The sequence below is a fragment of the Aulonocara sp. 'chitande type north' Nkhata Bay genome, linkage group LG20, assembly GCF_057382095.1.
Source record: "Aulonocara sp. 'chitande type north' Nkhata Bay isolate Kocher_YH1m ecotype deep benthic linkage group LG20, A_spYH_male_GT1.1, whole genome shotgun sequence".
Taxonomy (NCBI): domain Eukaryota; kingdom Metazoa; phylum Chordata; class Actinopteri; order Cichliformes; family Cichlidae; genus Aulonocara; species Aulonocara sp. 'chitande type north' Nkhata Bay.
The window spans coordinates 35,904,351-35,919,400 of NC_141363.1; the positions used below are offsets into that span (position 1 = coordinate 35,904,351).

The following is a 15,050-nucleotide window of genomic DNA, read 5'->3' on the forward strand; positions in this document are numbered from 1 at the left end:
AGTTCAGCTAAAAGCTCATTCCATCTCATTTGGCTCTAACAAGCTGGCTGTGTCTGTTTCTTCCCTTTTTGACAAATATATAGCTTCATTTAGACTGTTCAACAGTTAAATCGCTTGCCAGTGTTTTAATAATTACACGGAATTCGAGTGAAACGTAGAGAGAAAGAGACGAATGCAAACGAAAGACGCTCACAGTCGTTTTTGTAGAGGTTTTCCCTGCTTGAGGCTCGATGACTCTGCCAGCTGGTCCTCTTTGGGTTGCGTCTTGGAGAGACAAAGTTGGAAAAGAAATGAAAGCCACCCTCTTTAGAAACATAACAGCATTGGATACAATATGACAGTGCTGGAATTTATTAGACTTTTGTTGAACAATAGAAACGCCTGCCTCTGCAAACAATGCAACTTTCTCTGCCATCTTTTTCCAGCGTGCTAAAAGGAGGCATTGAGCAAATTGAGAAAATCACATATTCACTTTTTAGAATGAAATGAAAATGATAGACAGACAGACTCAGGTTTCTGACTTTTTTAAATGCATATTTTTAATATGCATATATTAAAAATATGCATAATATATTTATTTTAAAAAACTTTAGTCTATTTATAAGAGTAGATATCTCTTCTATTGTTATCTCAGGTGCAGCATTTTTGCTGTGAATATGGAAGCCTTGACCTCCTATTGTTCAGATCTTTTTACGAGGGGCAGCCAATCAATAATCGAATAGAGAATGACTTGATTGATCTGAATTAGGAATTGTGCAAAAGCCACTGTAACAGAGTCCAAGAATCAAAAGAATTATCATAGAGAAGACCAGCAAGGAAATACAGCCAGACAGTAAATCTCATTAATAAAAATAACGTACATGTTGAATTAATTAAATATTTCTACGTCAGTGATTAGGTTCGGATTAGGAGTAGATGGGTGGGGTTCGGCCATGTTAAGCTGGTAAGTGCATGCAACCCAGCTATTGCTGGGGTTTAAAAAAAGAAGCCAGCCTTGCTGTTGTTCTGTATTTCCTGGCTTTAGCTTCATAATAAGCTGGCAGATAGAATGGTGTTATTGATCTTCTTGTCTAAAGCCTTATTCACACAGGACTTATTATCTGAAGACCTCTAGTCATTTGTAATAATTGCTCAAGAAGTCTGAGATCAAAATCTCATACAAATCTACAGGATCCATAATTTGAAAAGTTAATATTTGTACCACAGATAACCTTTTTATGGTGAATCCCAGAGGTGCTGTGGTGTTATTTATATTTTATTTGTATGAAATTATCTTTAACTTCTGCCTATTTGGAAAGACTTTTCTGTTCTCCACACCTTGCTTGTGCATCTCTGCTGTCAGAGTTGTGACTGTTACAAATTAAGGAGGGTTAGTGTCACTATACAGCATAAAGACCGATAGAAATTTTATATCCTCTTGCAGAAGAACAAGGATGATGAGGAGATGGATAACCGCAATGACAGGAATCGGTAATGAACATTTTGCTGTCTTTCAACAGACTTGGCTGTTATTATGTGGCAGCCTATTATTATTAATCTTAGTCCTGTAGCTGCTGACCACAGATGTCAGTAAATTCAAGTAAAACACAGACTTCACTGATCCTGTGCGAACGTGCTGCACAAAATACAGACGTGGGGGGCGGGTAATTTCTAAATCACAAGATCCCCTTTGAATAATAATCCCATGTGAATAGAAGTTAAATCTCAAAACGTGAATAAGCCTGTTCCCTGAAATGTTGGACTATTCATTTAATAGATTTATGGCAACACTTACTCTATGTAAACTGACTCTCCTGGGTCACTGAAGGCCTGCTCCCAGTGATCGGGCATCACGCCTCTCACTCTGGCACCACTCCTGCTGCTGATGATGCCGTTTTCTATGACGTGACCATCGCCTCCGCTACTGGATGCTCGTGTGCGACCGGGAGACCGGTGACCAAGAGGGATGCTGCTGCTAACACCCGCAGAGCCTCCTGTAATTACAGTCAGAATCACTTTTATTGTCACGTGCACATGCAGGATTTTTTTTTTTATGACAGAGAAGAAATACTTAACACTGATATATTATTGAACGGATGTGGCAGGTAAAAAGTTTCTCCTGCAAGCTGTAATGACCTTATTCTGGCATTTCCACTGGGGGCTGTCAGGCAAAAAGACCTGAGGTCAGCATCTCAGCTGTCTTTGTCCTTTCTCTAAGGAGGAAGAATATGTGACTATGCATGCCACACTAGCAGTAGATGAAAAATAAGCATATTTTCTTTCCTAGCTGTCCTTGTAGCTGTCCTTCAGTTCTGAGCTCCAGCATGGATTTAAGAGACGTCAGCCCTAACACTGGGAGTCCTGCTGCACGCGACAAGTGATGCTGGACCCATCCACCCACGCATCGTCACTTCAAAAGATGACTCAGCAGAGGTCAGGGTGTTGGACGGCTCTCTCAAACTCCAACCTGCCTGCATCCTGCACCGGTCCGGACTGCCTGCTGCAATACCTGACTGCTTGGAGCACGTTTCTGGATAGCTGTCTGCCTGATTTTCTCACCTCCCACACTGCCTGCCTCTCTCTTATCTTCTGTCCCATTCTGGCTCCCTGCCTTCACCCTTCTTAACACTCAGCCACCCTACCTGCCACCTCCACCCCCTACGCTGCTGCCGTGCTCCCTTTCTCTAATATTTAATCTTACACTCACCTTCTGTTCAGCTCCTGTGTACTAGTTTCATGTTGCCTTCACTTCTTTGTGCCTGCAGTCTATTCAAGTATATAATTTTGCAGTATTTGTATTTCACTCACGCTTATTCACCACAATTCAAAGGGTAATATTGTTTATAATTTATATTTTTTACTCTTTGTAGCTTGTTATCATTTGAAGGTGTATGGCTGGAGGCCCTTGTCATTTCCTTTTAATCATGAAAGCACAAAAATATATCTGTATATGTGATCATTTCCTGTCTTGATCACTGTATCTTGCAAAGCTTTTGCACATTTTTGCTTCAACTTGTGGTTATTTTGCATCTCTTATGGTCACTGTGTGTCTTTATGGTCATTTACATTTATTTCTCATTATTCCTAGACTTTTTTGGAAGCTATTCTAGTCTCTCTGGAATATATAATAGAGCACAGAAACCTCTGAGTGTTCGGGCTCTTCGTGCCTCCCAGGTTGGCTCAGTAAATGTAGGTCCATATGAAAAATCACCCATGGTCTGAATGAGAACTACTTCCAAATGTTCTCTCGCCACAAGGGGTCGCCACAGCAGGTAGCTCCAGATGTTTTTGATTTGGCAGAAAACCAAAGAGAATTTGCGTCCCCATCTGGACTCGAACCAGTGCCCTTTTATTTTCCAAGCGAATGTGTTAACCACTACAAATTTGGAGGCATCTTCATAACAACTGAATAAATATTCTTGTATTTTTATGATCTAATACCCACACTGAGTCCCAGGTAAAGGATATCTGCACTAGGACTCAAAAAAAAAAGGAGTACCTCACAAGTCGAAGCATTATTAGTAACAAGCTGCTTCTACTTTAAGTGCATTTCGCTGATGATACTTTTATTTAAATATGTTTTTGAAAGTAAGCTCTTTGCATTAGTCTTTTCTCTCACTGGTGATTAATGAGCCTTTTAAGCCTTCTCTTTAAACGAGATAGTATTTTGGTCACAACTGCCACAAAAACCTACAATGACCGTATGTTTGGGGAGCCCAATGACTCGAGTCGAACAATGCTGCTTTCTTGTCGCATGATTTGCTAGTTTTCGTCCCTCACCTCTGTGTGTGCACACTTGTCTGCTTCCCTCTTTGCCTGCTTGACCCAAGGCAGCTTGACCTTCCCTTGGAGGTGATCCAGCAATCGATGAGGCCACAGCCCAACTGAGATTTTAGAGCATACTAATCATGCTAATGATTGATTAATTTGGGCATTGGAGACTGGAGCTATTGATAGAGAGACGACGCAGTATTAAGCTGCTGAATACTTTGCAGTTCTGAGAAGATACATTTTCCCACTGCTGATATGCTATATAAATAACTCAATATAACTGATAACTTCAATGCTTCATTTATGATTACTTAGATGCAGACGAACATTTATTGCTCTGCCAGCACCGGCCATAGTTTAGCTCAGCGACACTTGCCCGAGTCTCCCTCGTTGTGTATGCCTTCTGGTGCAGCCTTTTCCAAGTTGCTGAGCGATTTGCTGCGTGTGCGGAAGTTTCTGAGCAGGTTGCGGTGTTCCTGGTAGGTGATGGGGGGGCTCTCTGCACTAACGTGAACGGGCCGAGGTGTGCCGTAGTAATTCCCTGCGACGGAGAAAAGCAGAAGAGAGACACCCTTTCTTAATCAATTGAGATGCAATGAAAAAGTTAAATGTTATAATGAAATAAACTGAGATATTGGGATTAATGTACATTATGGGCCCATTCAAATCCACTGGCATTAATTTGAAGATCATTAATTTCACAAAGCCTATATGAACAGTTCAAACATGATATGAATTCATGAGATAAATACCTCATACGACATATGCATGTACACACCTTTGTTATGTATCCCCTGAGATCATAAACTACATTCTTAGAATGAGCCATCTGCTCCAGCTCCTAAAGCAGAAATGAAATTACCTCCACCCCTCCATTTGGCTCGTGGAGATCCAAATGGGCTGAGGGAAACATTAGATTAGTGAACTCAGCAGCAAGGTCACCAGCCGTCACCGTTTACTGCGCTTTCTGCAGGCGATTGGACGAACAACGCTGCCGACACTCCAGACTGCTTTGCTGTAGCAATATGTCCGTCAATGTCACATGCAAGGCAGGTGAGGATGGCATTTATTGCTCCCATTAAACTCTTATAAATTATGGTTGTTAATGTATGGAGGCTTTTTAATCAGAGGCAGCACTCTGACCCTTACAAAAGGAGGAGTCTGTGGGGAAGATACAAGCTGAGTATCACCAGCTTTCATGAATAAGCACCAAGAATTAGCCTTTGAAGCCTCCTTGTATTTACCTTACACATCGCCACTGTTAGAGGCACAATAAGGGAAGAGGGTGACAAAAGTCTTCCAGTGTTTTCTTGCTGAGAAGTAAATGTGAAGACCGATATGACATGGGTTTGATAAATGCACACTTAATGTGAGCCAGGAGACATTTAGCTGAGCTAAGCATAAAGAATGGAAATAGGCTCATGTCAAAAAAACAGAACTTAAGCAACAAATCAGAGCACCTATAAATTTACAAGAAAAATCTCAGTTGTGCAACATGGACAGAAGGTAAAATGTAAAGATGACAAGTTGTCTCATGGTGTTTTTTTCTGTTAACTGTTTAACTTTTGGCTCTTTTACTTGATCTCTGGTCACGTTGTTTCCTTTTTTGGATTCATGCAGCTTTCACTTGTGCGGCACCTTTTGATGCTTCTTCTTTTAGTCTGATTAAAGTTACCTTTGTTTCACTACCTGCCTGTCTGCCTTCTTTGACTCCTGCACTGGTACAAAATTGTGGTTTTAGACATAGACATAGACTTGATTAACCCCACACTGGGGAAATTCACATGTTACATGAAAATGTGAATTAGAGATATTTTAGAAAAATAAATAATAAATAAATAAGAAAAAATATTGTACAAAATAAAAAAGTAAAAAATATATACAAGAGTAATTTGTACTATTTATAAGTGGTTGGTAAATACAGTAAAATACACTTTGAGATTTTTTCATTTGCACACAAAGAGCAGTGGGAGTGATTATACCTACACATATATTTTAGCAGGTATCTATTGTATGTGTGTTTTGCCCAGCCTGACTACTGTCGGGATGAGTGCTCCGTCCTACAACATGGCTGGAACAGCTAAACAAGCTGCTCAGGGGATATGAGGTATTGTCCATAATGGACGTTAGCTTGGATAGCATCCTCCACTCACCCACCTCCTCTATAAAGTCGAGTGGACTGGCCAGGACAGAGCTGGCCCTCTTCACCTGTCTATTTAGTTGGCTCCGGCCCCTTTCCATGCTGCCATCTCCCCAGCAGACTACTGCATAAAAGATTGCAGAGACCATTACTGTGTCATAAAAGGTCCTCAGTAAAGACCTGCACACCCCAAAGTACTCAGCCTGCCGGGCAGATGGAGCCGACTTTGGTCCTTCTTGTGTAGAGCATGAGTGTTTTCTGACCAGTCCAGTTTACTGTTAAGGTGAACACCCAGGAGTTGGTTTTCTCTGGAACACAACTACCATCTCCTCCATCTTACTGGTGTTGATATGCAGGTGGTTGAATTCACACCAGATGACAAAGTCAGTGATGACCTTCACCACCCAGGACAGTAGGCAAACTGTAGAGGGTCAAGTATTGTGCTCACCAGGTGGGTGAGGAAGATCTTTTCCAGGGTCTACATCAGGCAGGAAGTTAACAACACAGGTCTGAAAATGATTAGGCTTCCTGGGGTGCACGGTTTTTGGCACTGGACCCACACCAGAAAGTCTTCCAAAGGAGAGGGACCTTTTCCAGACGAAGGCTCAGATGAAACATGCGTGAATCTGTACATGTATTCGTCATTCACCGTTACAAAAAGATTGAGCAAAGACCCCTGTACAGGAATCACTTTAATTCTTCATATCATAGATTCAAGGAGCAATTTAGGTCCATATTGGCATTATAGTATCCCACAGTTCCTGCAGATTTACTGGCTGCACATCCACGATATCCCACTCCACCACATCCCACAGTTGCTCTACTGGACTGAGATCTGGTGACTGTTGAGGCCAAAAACCAGTTTGAGATGATGGGAGCTTTGTAACATGGTGTTATCAAGCTGGAAGTAGCCATCAGAAGATGAGTACACTGTAGTTGTAAAGGGATGGAAATAGTCAGCAGTCAGCTGAAACTGTTTCTCCTCATCGAGGCATTTTGCCCCAGAGAACTGCCATTCACTGGATATTTTCTGTTTTTCAGACCACTCTCTGTAAACCCTAGAGAAGGACATATGGGAAAATCCCAGCTGATCAGCAGCTTTTGAGCAGACTGGTGTGTCTGCCATCAACAACCATGCCACGTTCAAAGTCACAAAAATCCCCTTTCTCCCCCATTCTGATGCTCAGTTTGAAATTCAGCAGGTCATCTTGATTATGTCTACATGACTAAATGCACTGGAAGTGTTGCTGCAGTCTAATTGGCTGATTAGACATTTGCATCAATGAGCAGTTGAACAGGTGTATACAAGAAAGCAGCCAGTGAATGTATACCATGTCCCAAAAAGTTGATTCTGTTAATCTGGACGTAAAGTTTTCAGTGGGTGAAACATTTCGTCATTCATCCAGTTGACTTCTTCAGTCTTAGCAACCTTACCTTATAAACAGTACATTTGCACAATGACTAAAACTAGCATCACTGGCAAACAATGGGCTGTGAGGTCAGTTTCTGGATCATTTATATGGAGATTGTCATGACCATTGACCAATGATCAGAAGATAGGTAATAATAATAATAATAACAGATTGCATTTATATAGCGCTTTTCGAGACCCTCAAAGCGCTTTACAATTCCACTATTCATTCACTCTCACATTCACACACTGGTGGAGGCAGCTACAGTTGTAGCCACAGCTGCCCTGGGGCAGACTGACAGAAGCAAGGCTGCCATATTGCGCCATCGGCCCCTCTGGCCAACACCAGTAGGCGGTAGATGAAATATCTTGCCCAAGGACACAACGACCGAGACTGTCCGAGCCGGGGCTCGAACCGGCAACCTTCCGATTGCAAGACGAACTGCCAACTCTTGAGCCATGATCGCCCTCAGTGTACCTACAGGTCAGGCTAGGTAGCAAGGGGGAAAAAACCATCGAAATGTGTAACACAAAAGGATAATACAGAAAAACTCCTCTGCACAGAAGCACATAAATGTCCACAGCACAATATTATGAAGCACGTGACAAGCAACTGGGGTGGGTAGGGGGTGAGGAGTAATCCCAAGCAAACACAGCAGCCATCCTGCCCTGCAGCTATTTTTCCAGCGCTGGGCCCAGACCCGCCGTGTTCTCCAGGAGGGAACAAGCATACACTATATTACTCTCTTTGTGCTGGGGGACCGGGCTCTTGGAGTGGACCAATTTTTGGCCCAGTGTTTTTTGGGGTCTGAAAGCCACAGAGATGCAGTGTTTAGAGAGCATGTCCCGATGCTCCTGACACATAAAGCATCACTAAGGGTTTTCGCTTAGGCAGCAGTTGATCTTCTCTCTTAGATCACCTGGGGCTTTGACAAAAGTCCACCTGGGATAACCACACTTACAGAGGGCCTTCTTGATATGATGTTCTTCTGCTTCTCTGGCCATTTTTTCTGTGGGGATGGTGTTCGCTGTGTGTTGAAGTGTCCTAATCACACCTAGTTTTTGCTCCAGTGGATAATGACGGTCAAACGTTAAATACTGATCCATGTGCGTTGGTTTACTGTACACATCAACTTTTAAATGTCCCCCATTGCTGATAGAAATCTCAGTCTAAGAAGGCTAACCTTAAAAGGCTAAAAAAAGGACAAAACCTCTAGGGTAACAATAACAACACACCGCTGCTTTCTGAGCTGAATCTGGTTGGACTTTGCTTTAAATTTTTAAGTTCATTCAAAAGTGAAAAGTAGAAATTTTATCTTTTCAGGAATAATAATCTAACCAGCAATCCTCTGACATATAAACACCAATTTATGCTATTTATATATGTATATCGATATCTATATGTAAATTGTGTTCATCAAGGGGTTATTTCTCATTGTCTGATGTATGTTGGGTTGTCCGATCAGAATCCAGAGATGCTGTAAAGAAAGCTTTTCATCTCTCACTTTTTAACCAGAATGTAATGTACCCTGCATAATGAAACACCATCTTGCAGTCTGTGAATGCACAGGCAGTTAGCTGAAGTGTTTACCTTTGAACTTTCCACTCTCGAGCAGCGCTCCTGATTCGTCCAAAGAGAAAAACTCCTCAATAGAGACAAAGTTGTAGTCTACCCCTGAGATTTCCCCCTCTCTGGGCTGTCTGGTTGTACCTAGGAGAGAAGAAAAAACCCAAATTATTATGTCATACATCAGCATCACAGGGCTCAATACACCATCAGTTCTGACATGGATGATGTATCAGTTAATCAAGAGCCTTTCCTCTCATCAGGGGTCATCAATCTGAGTTCAGTGTTGAAAAAAAGTTGCAAATCAGCAGGTTATAAATAGCTTAGGATTACATAAGTACATAAGTTTGACAAAATAGATGAAATATGAAACAACCCTATCGCTCTATACAAGATTAATTTTACTGGTTAATTCAGAGCAGTGTCAAAAATTGTCTAAAAAGTAGAAATGGAGAGAAACTACAACATGCATTGATAATTACAACCAGACGGACGTTTGCTGATTGCAAATCAATGCAAATTTGCACTGATGCAGCTCTGCAGCAAAATGTAACACCGCTTCTAATTCACCACTAAGTTTCGTGAAATTTGGCAGGGTGGATTTCTCTTGTTAGGAAACAAATACACAAACAACTCTAAGCCCCAACCTGTACGCTGGCTCTCTCCTTGGCAGAGAAATAACCAAGTCGGCTATTCTTTTGTTTTGTTTTTTTCTTTAATAAAAGGATTTCCATGTTGTTGTAAAAGCAGCCCAAGGTGAAGCCTCCACAAACCAAAATTTACCCTTCGGCATGAAAAGCACAATGATGACAAAAGGCATTTACCAAGGCCTCTTTATTATAAACAGATCAATAAGAACCGAATTAAACATTAATGAGGCACTGAGAAAGTCTTAAAGCCGCTCTATCACCATTGTGAAGATGGAGCACTCAGATGATCAATGGTCTGTCATCATAATTGATTCACATAGACCTTGGCCTGGAAGAGAACGGTGAGTCCAAGCCATGGCAGTAAAAGCATCCTGTGTCGTTGTGGGATCACTCAGGTAACGCTATGTGCGTGCTGTATTTTAACCCCAATGCCAAATCTCCAACCAATTAAACACAAGTACAGACATGTGGTGTGAAAAATATCACACCACAAAATTATCTTTCGCAAATCCAGTGGTGTAATTTTAATTTGCAAATTGAACACTGTGGCACCCATACTGACCTTGAAACAATTAATTCATTTCCCAAGACAAAAAAGAAAAAAGAAAAACCCAAACAAAAAAATCCCCCAAAGCCAAACTAAGGACTAATATCTGTCCTTCTCCTAGAGGACCATATATGATGTCTGTGGATCCAGCAGGAGGGAGTCATACCCAGCTACCCTATAAAACCCATGATTAATGCACTGCTGTCCTGGGAGCAGCTCTCGCAGCCACAATGACACATACAGGACTTTATGCACACAAGCCCCACAATGAGCCCTCACACACTCTGCAGCCAATTCACCCATGTAGTCACAGAGGCACCACACATTAGAGAGCATGAGGAATCTCCATCAGCCTGACCTGCTCTTTCTGAAGCATAAAATGTATCTAAAAGTAACCTATGATGCTCCTCATCATTTACTGTCACATAACTACTGTTACACTGGCAGGCTCTCATACCAAACATGGAAAATGTTAAAAAATTATGAGTTCCAAGTATGTATAAGAAATCCTGGGTTTCAGACCGCTCTAAGCACTTGGCTTTAGACATATTCAAGGTTAATAATTTTAATTTGATCATCAGACATTAAAACATCAGCCCCACCCATCCATCTTCTGTTTCCAGGGGCAACCAATCAGAAGAAAGCCTGCCTTAAAGGGAGGGGGGCTTAAAGGCAGGGGAGCTAATCAAGACAAGGGATGAAATGAGAGGCTGAACCAAAGCACAGTATCACATGAAAACTGATTTTTTTTTTAACTGTGCATGCAAAGCTGCTGTAATATAGTACAAAAACAATAATATGCAGAACAGGTCAACTGTAGCATAAAGGCTACTGGCAAACAGTCAACAGTCAGACAGTCATTGTAGCTCGTACTGAAAACATCACCTACCTCACTGCTATAGTTATTATTAAACTCAGCATAAGTCATAAGTCAACTTAAGAGTTAGCTTGGTAGGATGTGAGCTCAGGTTAAGCCGGAGAGAGACAAAAACAAATCAGGAGGTTTGCCCACAAAAAAAACAAAAAAAAACTTTTAAACAGGATTTATTTTTAAACTGCCCCACAGACGTGATAAATCTGTGTTACTGATCTTCTCTTCTGAAGCCACAATCACAAAGGACCAGAATTACCCAGAGTCAAAAGTCAAATTTCAGCCACAAATTACCTACTATACTTTGTCAGCCACTGAGGTTCCAAGATAATATTAGTCCAGTGTGAATCAGCATCACTGTGATTTGGATTTTTTTTTTTTTTTACATTCCCTACATCTTTTCTTTTTCCATCTTTCCTAGAAGCTGGTTTACAAGCAGACTAGCTAGAACAGCTTGTTTCTAACTGAGGATGAGCAAAGGCAAGTATAAGATAAATATAAGGATTATTTCTAACTGTGAGCCATGCAAAGCTACTGTCATGTAGTGCAAAAATTACAAGATGGAGTTGGAAATTGGCACAATAGGTCCCCTTTAATGAACAGTATATGCTCAAATCACTTATGCATTTCTATATCGGTTTGGTTTCATGCCTGTTGGGCTAACCTCTTTTTTTGTGTTATACTTCCACATGTTGAGTTTTCCAGTATGTGGCTTACTGTCTAGGATGGCTTGAGATGGACATTTTCTCCAGTGATGTCTGACGCTCCAGTCCCAGCTTATTAGGAAACTGTTGACCACGTTTAAAGTAGATGAGAAGGGCTGATGTGATGCATTATCTGTATCAGATCAGGGTGGGTCTTGCACCTCCGGTTTCCAAAAATGGCAACAGAAAAAAAAACAAAAACCCTATTCTTAGATGCTTTTCTTTAAAAAAAAAAAAATAGCAGTTTCTTTTACTAATTAAAGATTTGATTGCAAATCTCATGATGGCATCTGACATGTCTATGATTCTTCTCCTCCCCTCAGGACACACAGCATCACTCCAGCTGATATGGTGAGAGTCACAGATTCATTATCTATGCACCCTCCTCGGAGACATATATGACATGTCAGCGGGGAGACAGGATGGATTATTGACATCTTCTTTCCCGCCTGTCCCCGTATAAGCGGCGCTCTGATCCTCGGGGGACGGGGCGAGGGAGGGCTTGAAGAGGTAATTACACAGAACTCTGTATCAACACCCAGAGAGAGCTGTCTGTCAAGATCACTGCACACAAATAGCCAACAATAAATCCTGCAGTTGAAAAGGGCACAGAGAGTCTGGGTGACATGCTGGAGCAAGCATATTAGAATAACTAAATGATGATGTTTCTTATCTCCGACTCACTCAGAAGACAATTATAAAAGTCTTTTATGGAGGAGAAAGAGAAACAGCCAGCCTTGATACCGTGACATTGGTTCTGAATCATCCAAGGGCACATGTGCAAATGCGATTATAGAACTATGGATGGGAAAGTTGAAGAGGGTCATGTAAATTCTGCAAAGCTTGAATACAGAACAAAATAACGGGAATGAAAAGACAAAAAAGAACAATCTGTATAAAAGAACAGAACACAGGGTGCAGGATTGTTTATTGAGCATGTACCTGTTCTCCAAAGCTACACAGCGATCATCCTCTCTGCACACACAGGGCTATTAGACCGCAGCCGTCCCCTCCTCCACTTTGGCACTGATAGACATTTGCTTTTAATTTAATTCCACCTCAGAATTCTTGATACAGTAGCCTGCATTTACTTAGTTCTGCAATTCATTTCCATTTTTATGCACTGTCCTCTTGACTGAGCCTTTGTAATGTTATTTCTTACATCAGTGCCAGCTTGAATATCAGAGAACATTGTCTCATCAAAAGGGTTTAAGGACTGAAATAGCTCATTGGTACTGAGCACAGTTTCCAGGGAAGAACTATCTACACATAAAAAAGCTAATCAAAACTGAGGTCTTCTCGTACCATCTTTGCTTCCCTATGGCAAACACGTTTTTAAAACCTGAACTGAGGCTAATTACTCATTGTATTAGAGAATTCAACGAGGTGTTGGAGGGAGCAGTAGGAGCACGCACATGATCCTGAAGGGGGCCACAATGAGCCACTGATGAAAACTCTTCAGCTTTAAGTTCCTGTTAAACACAGCTGCCTACTTGTACAAAAACAACAAAAAGGAAGAAAATTCAGCTTCTACGTATCTACAAGTGATCAAATTTGAAATGTGATCGGTTCGGAGATGCTTGTGCTGCTATAAGCATGAGATGAACAGCATCTTTGTGGTGTCATCTTCAGCAGGTCAGGGGATTGCACTTGCAGGGGCTGAGTCTGCTTTATTGTCACTCTTACTAAAATAAAGCACCTAGGGATGGGAGGTAGTTTGCCAAGTTTGGATCCTCTGCACTGTTTCAAGTGATAAATCAATATCTAATCAATATGGATGTATAGGTATACATATATGAATCCTCTGTTTTCTCAAACTAACGTGTGAAATCATTTAACAACCATTTATTGTGTATATAAAGATCCCCCCCTTATTGATACCATTCTCATTACAAAACAACTGAAAGACTTAATGTTAATTTGGTCGATTCAGTCCCTGAGCAGTTGCTTGTGTAGATGCATGGCTACGTAATGAGGGAGTGTGGCTAAAATTGCAATTACACTGTAATGACAATATGCATGCGGTATACTGAGAGATGCAGTTTAAACTCTTTTACACACTTCTCAACCGCTCCTTGTTCTGTCAGCGAGTGCGTCATGTGGTGCGGGGGCAGATTGTCCCACATGACCTACTTCATGGACTAAAGGAGAGATTAGCAACAAAACTCCACACTGCCACGACAAGGTTAACAATACTGACACACGAGGTGGGTTGTATATTTAACACTACCACCTGAAGAAAATAAGGGAAAAAAAGCCCCCCAGCAACAACAACAACAACAACAAAAGATATTATTAAAGAAAGCCAGGAAAATACAACAAAACACAAAGCTTCTCTGATAAAACTCTACTCAGCTGTTATATCCTCTGGCTGTTTCCAGTGACGTCATATTACAGAGGATTAAGATAGCAACAGATGCACTACAACTAGCTGCCTTTGGCTGCCATTGTGCTTGATTTTAGTCATAGGCATCAAAATGAAACGGCGTTTGCAGACCACAGGCTTGATTTTCAGGACATGATGCAAACACCAGGACAAAAGAAAAAACTTGTTAAGCATGAATAGAATTAGATATCCCACCAAACAAACGGTCAAACAGCTTATGGATGTGGATTGTAAATATGAGACTACCACTCAGGAAAAGGCTCAGTGTTGTGACAATACAAATGGTGGCTGTTACAGTTCAGTCAGCTTTACCAAAAGCTGATTTAAAATATACGTATTTCTCATATGCCAACATTTAATATTTCATAAAAAAATAACTCCATACAAATATACACTGACACAAGAAAGTGATCAAAACAATTCTGCCGGCTCAAATGCTAATTAACACCATCGTGTTTACATGGCAGGAGCAATGAGACTGGTGTAAAAACAAAATATTACCAACTAATAAAAGAGACATGCCCTTATAAATCAGTATTTTCATTCAATTCAGTACAATTTCATTGAAATGAACTGAATTACACCTGGAGACAATACATTTGCTATTAGGGCATGCCACATGGTAGCATCAGGATGAAACTGCAGTAGACAAGATAAGATATACAAAGGCAAGATAAATACAGGAATACTGGATATAAAGATAAGAAGTGAAACCCAGGAGAGGACTTACAAGGTACAGCACGGAGGTAGAGGTTCTCTCTGATGACCTGCTGAAGTTGGCTGTCCACTGATCCGGGTGTGAAGCACTTACTCAGATACAACCTGAGGTCCTTACACAATGTGGGGCCTGAGAGAAGGGCACATAAAACAAGTTTGGCATAGAGATGAGGAAGGAGAGAGATAAGGAAATAAATCAGCTCAGTAAGCATAAACAGTCGGATGATGCATGCTTAAATTTATCTAAAGCGCTAACTTTTACTCCTGACAAGCTGGATTTAACACCAGTACTTTACAGCCTGCTGAT

General features: G+C 41.1%; 1 protein-coding gene across 3 annotated transcripts in view; it reads right to left on the minus strand.

Moving 5' to 3' along the window:
• magixb (MAGI family member, X-linked b) overlaps positions 1 to 15,050 on the minus strand; it is a 50,396-nt gene that overhangs the window by 19,693 nt on the left and 15,653 nt on the right. For all 3 annotated transcript variants that reach the window (XM_086278788.1, XM_086278787.1, XM_086278789.1), the window contains exons 3-7: positions 14,757 to 14,873; positions 8,893 to 9,012; positions 4,127 to 4,291; positions 1,775 to 1,973; positions 194 to 264 (exon numbers count right to left, since the gene is read on the minus strand). In XM_086278788.1, coding sequence (XP_086134914.1) covers positions 194 to 264; positions 1,775 to 1,973; positions 4,127 to 4,291; positions 8,893 to 9,012; positions 14,757 to 14,873 — 672 coding nt within the window. The remainder of the gene's footprint in view (positions 1 to 193; positions 265 to 1,774; positions 1,974 to 4,126; positions 4,292 to 8,892; positions 9,013 to 14,756; positions 14,874 to 15,050) is intronic.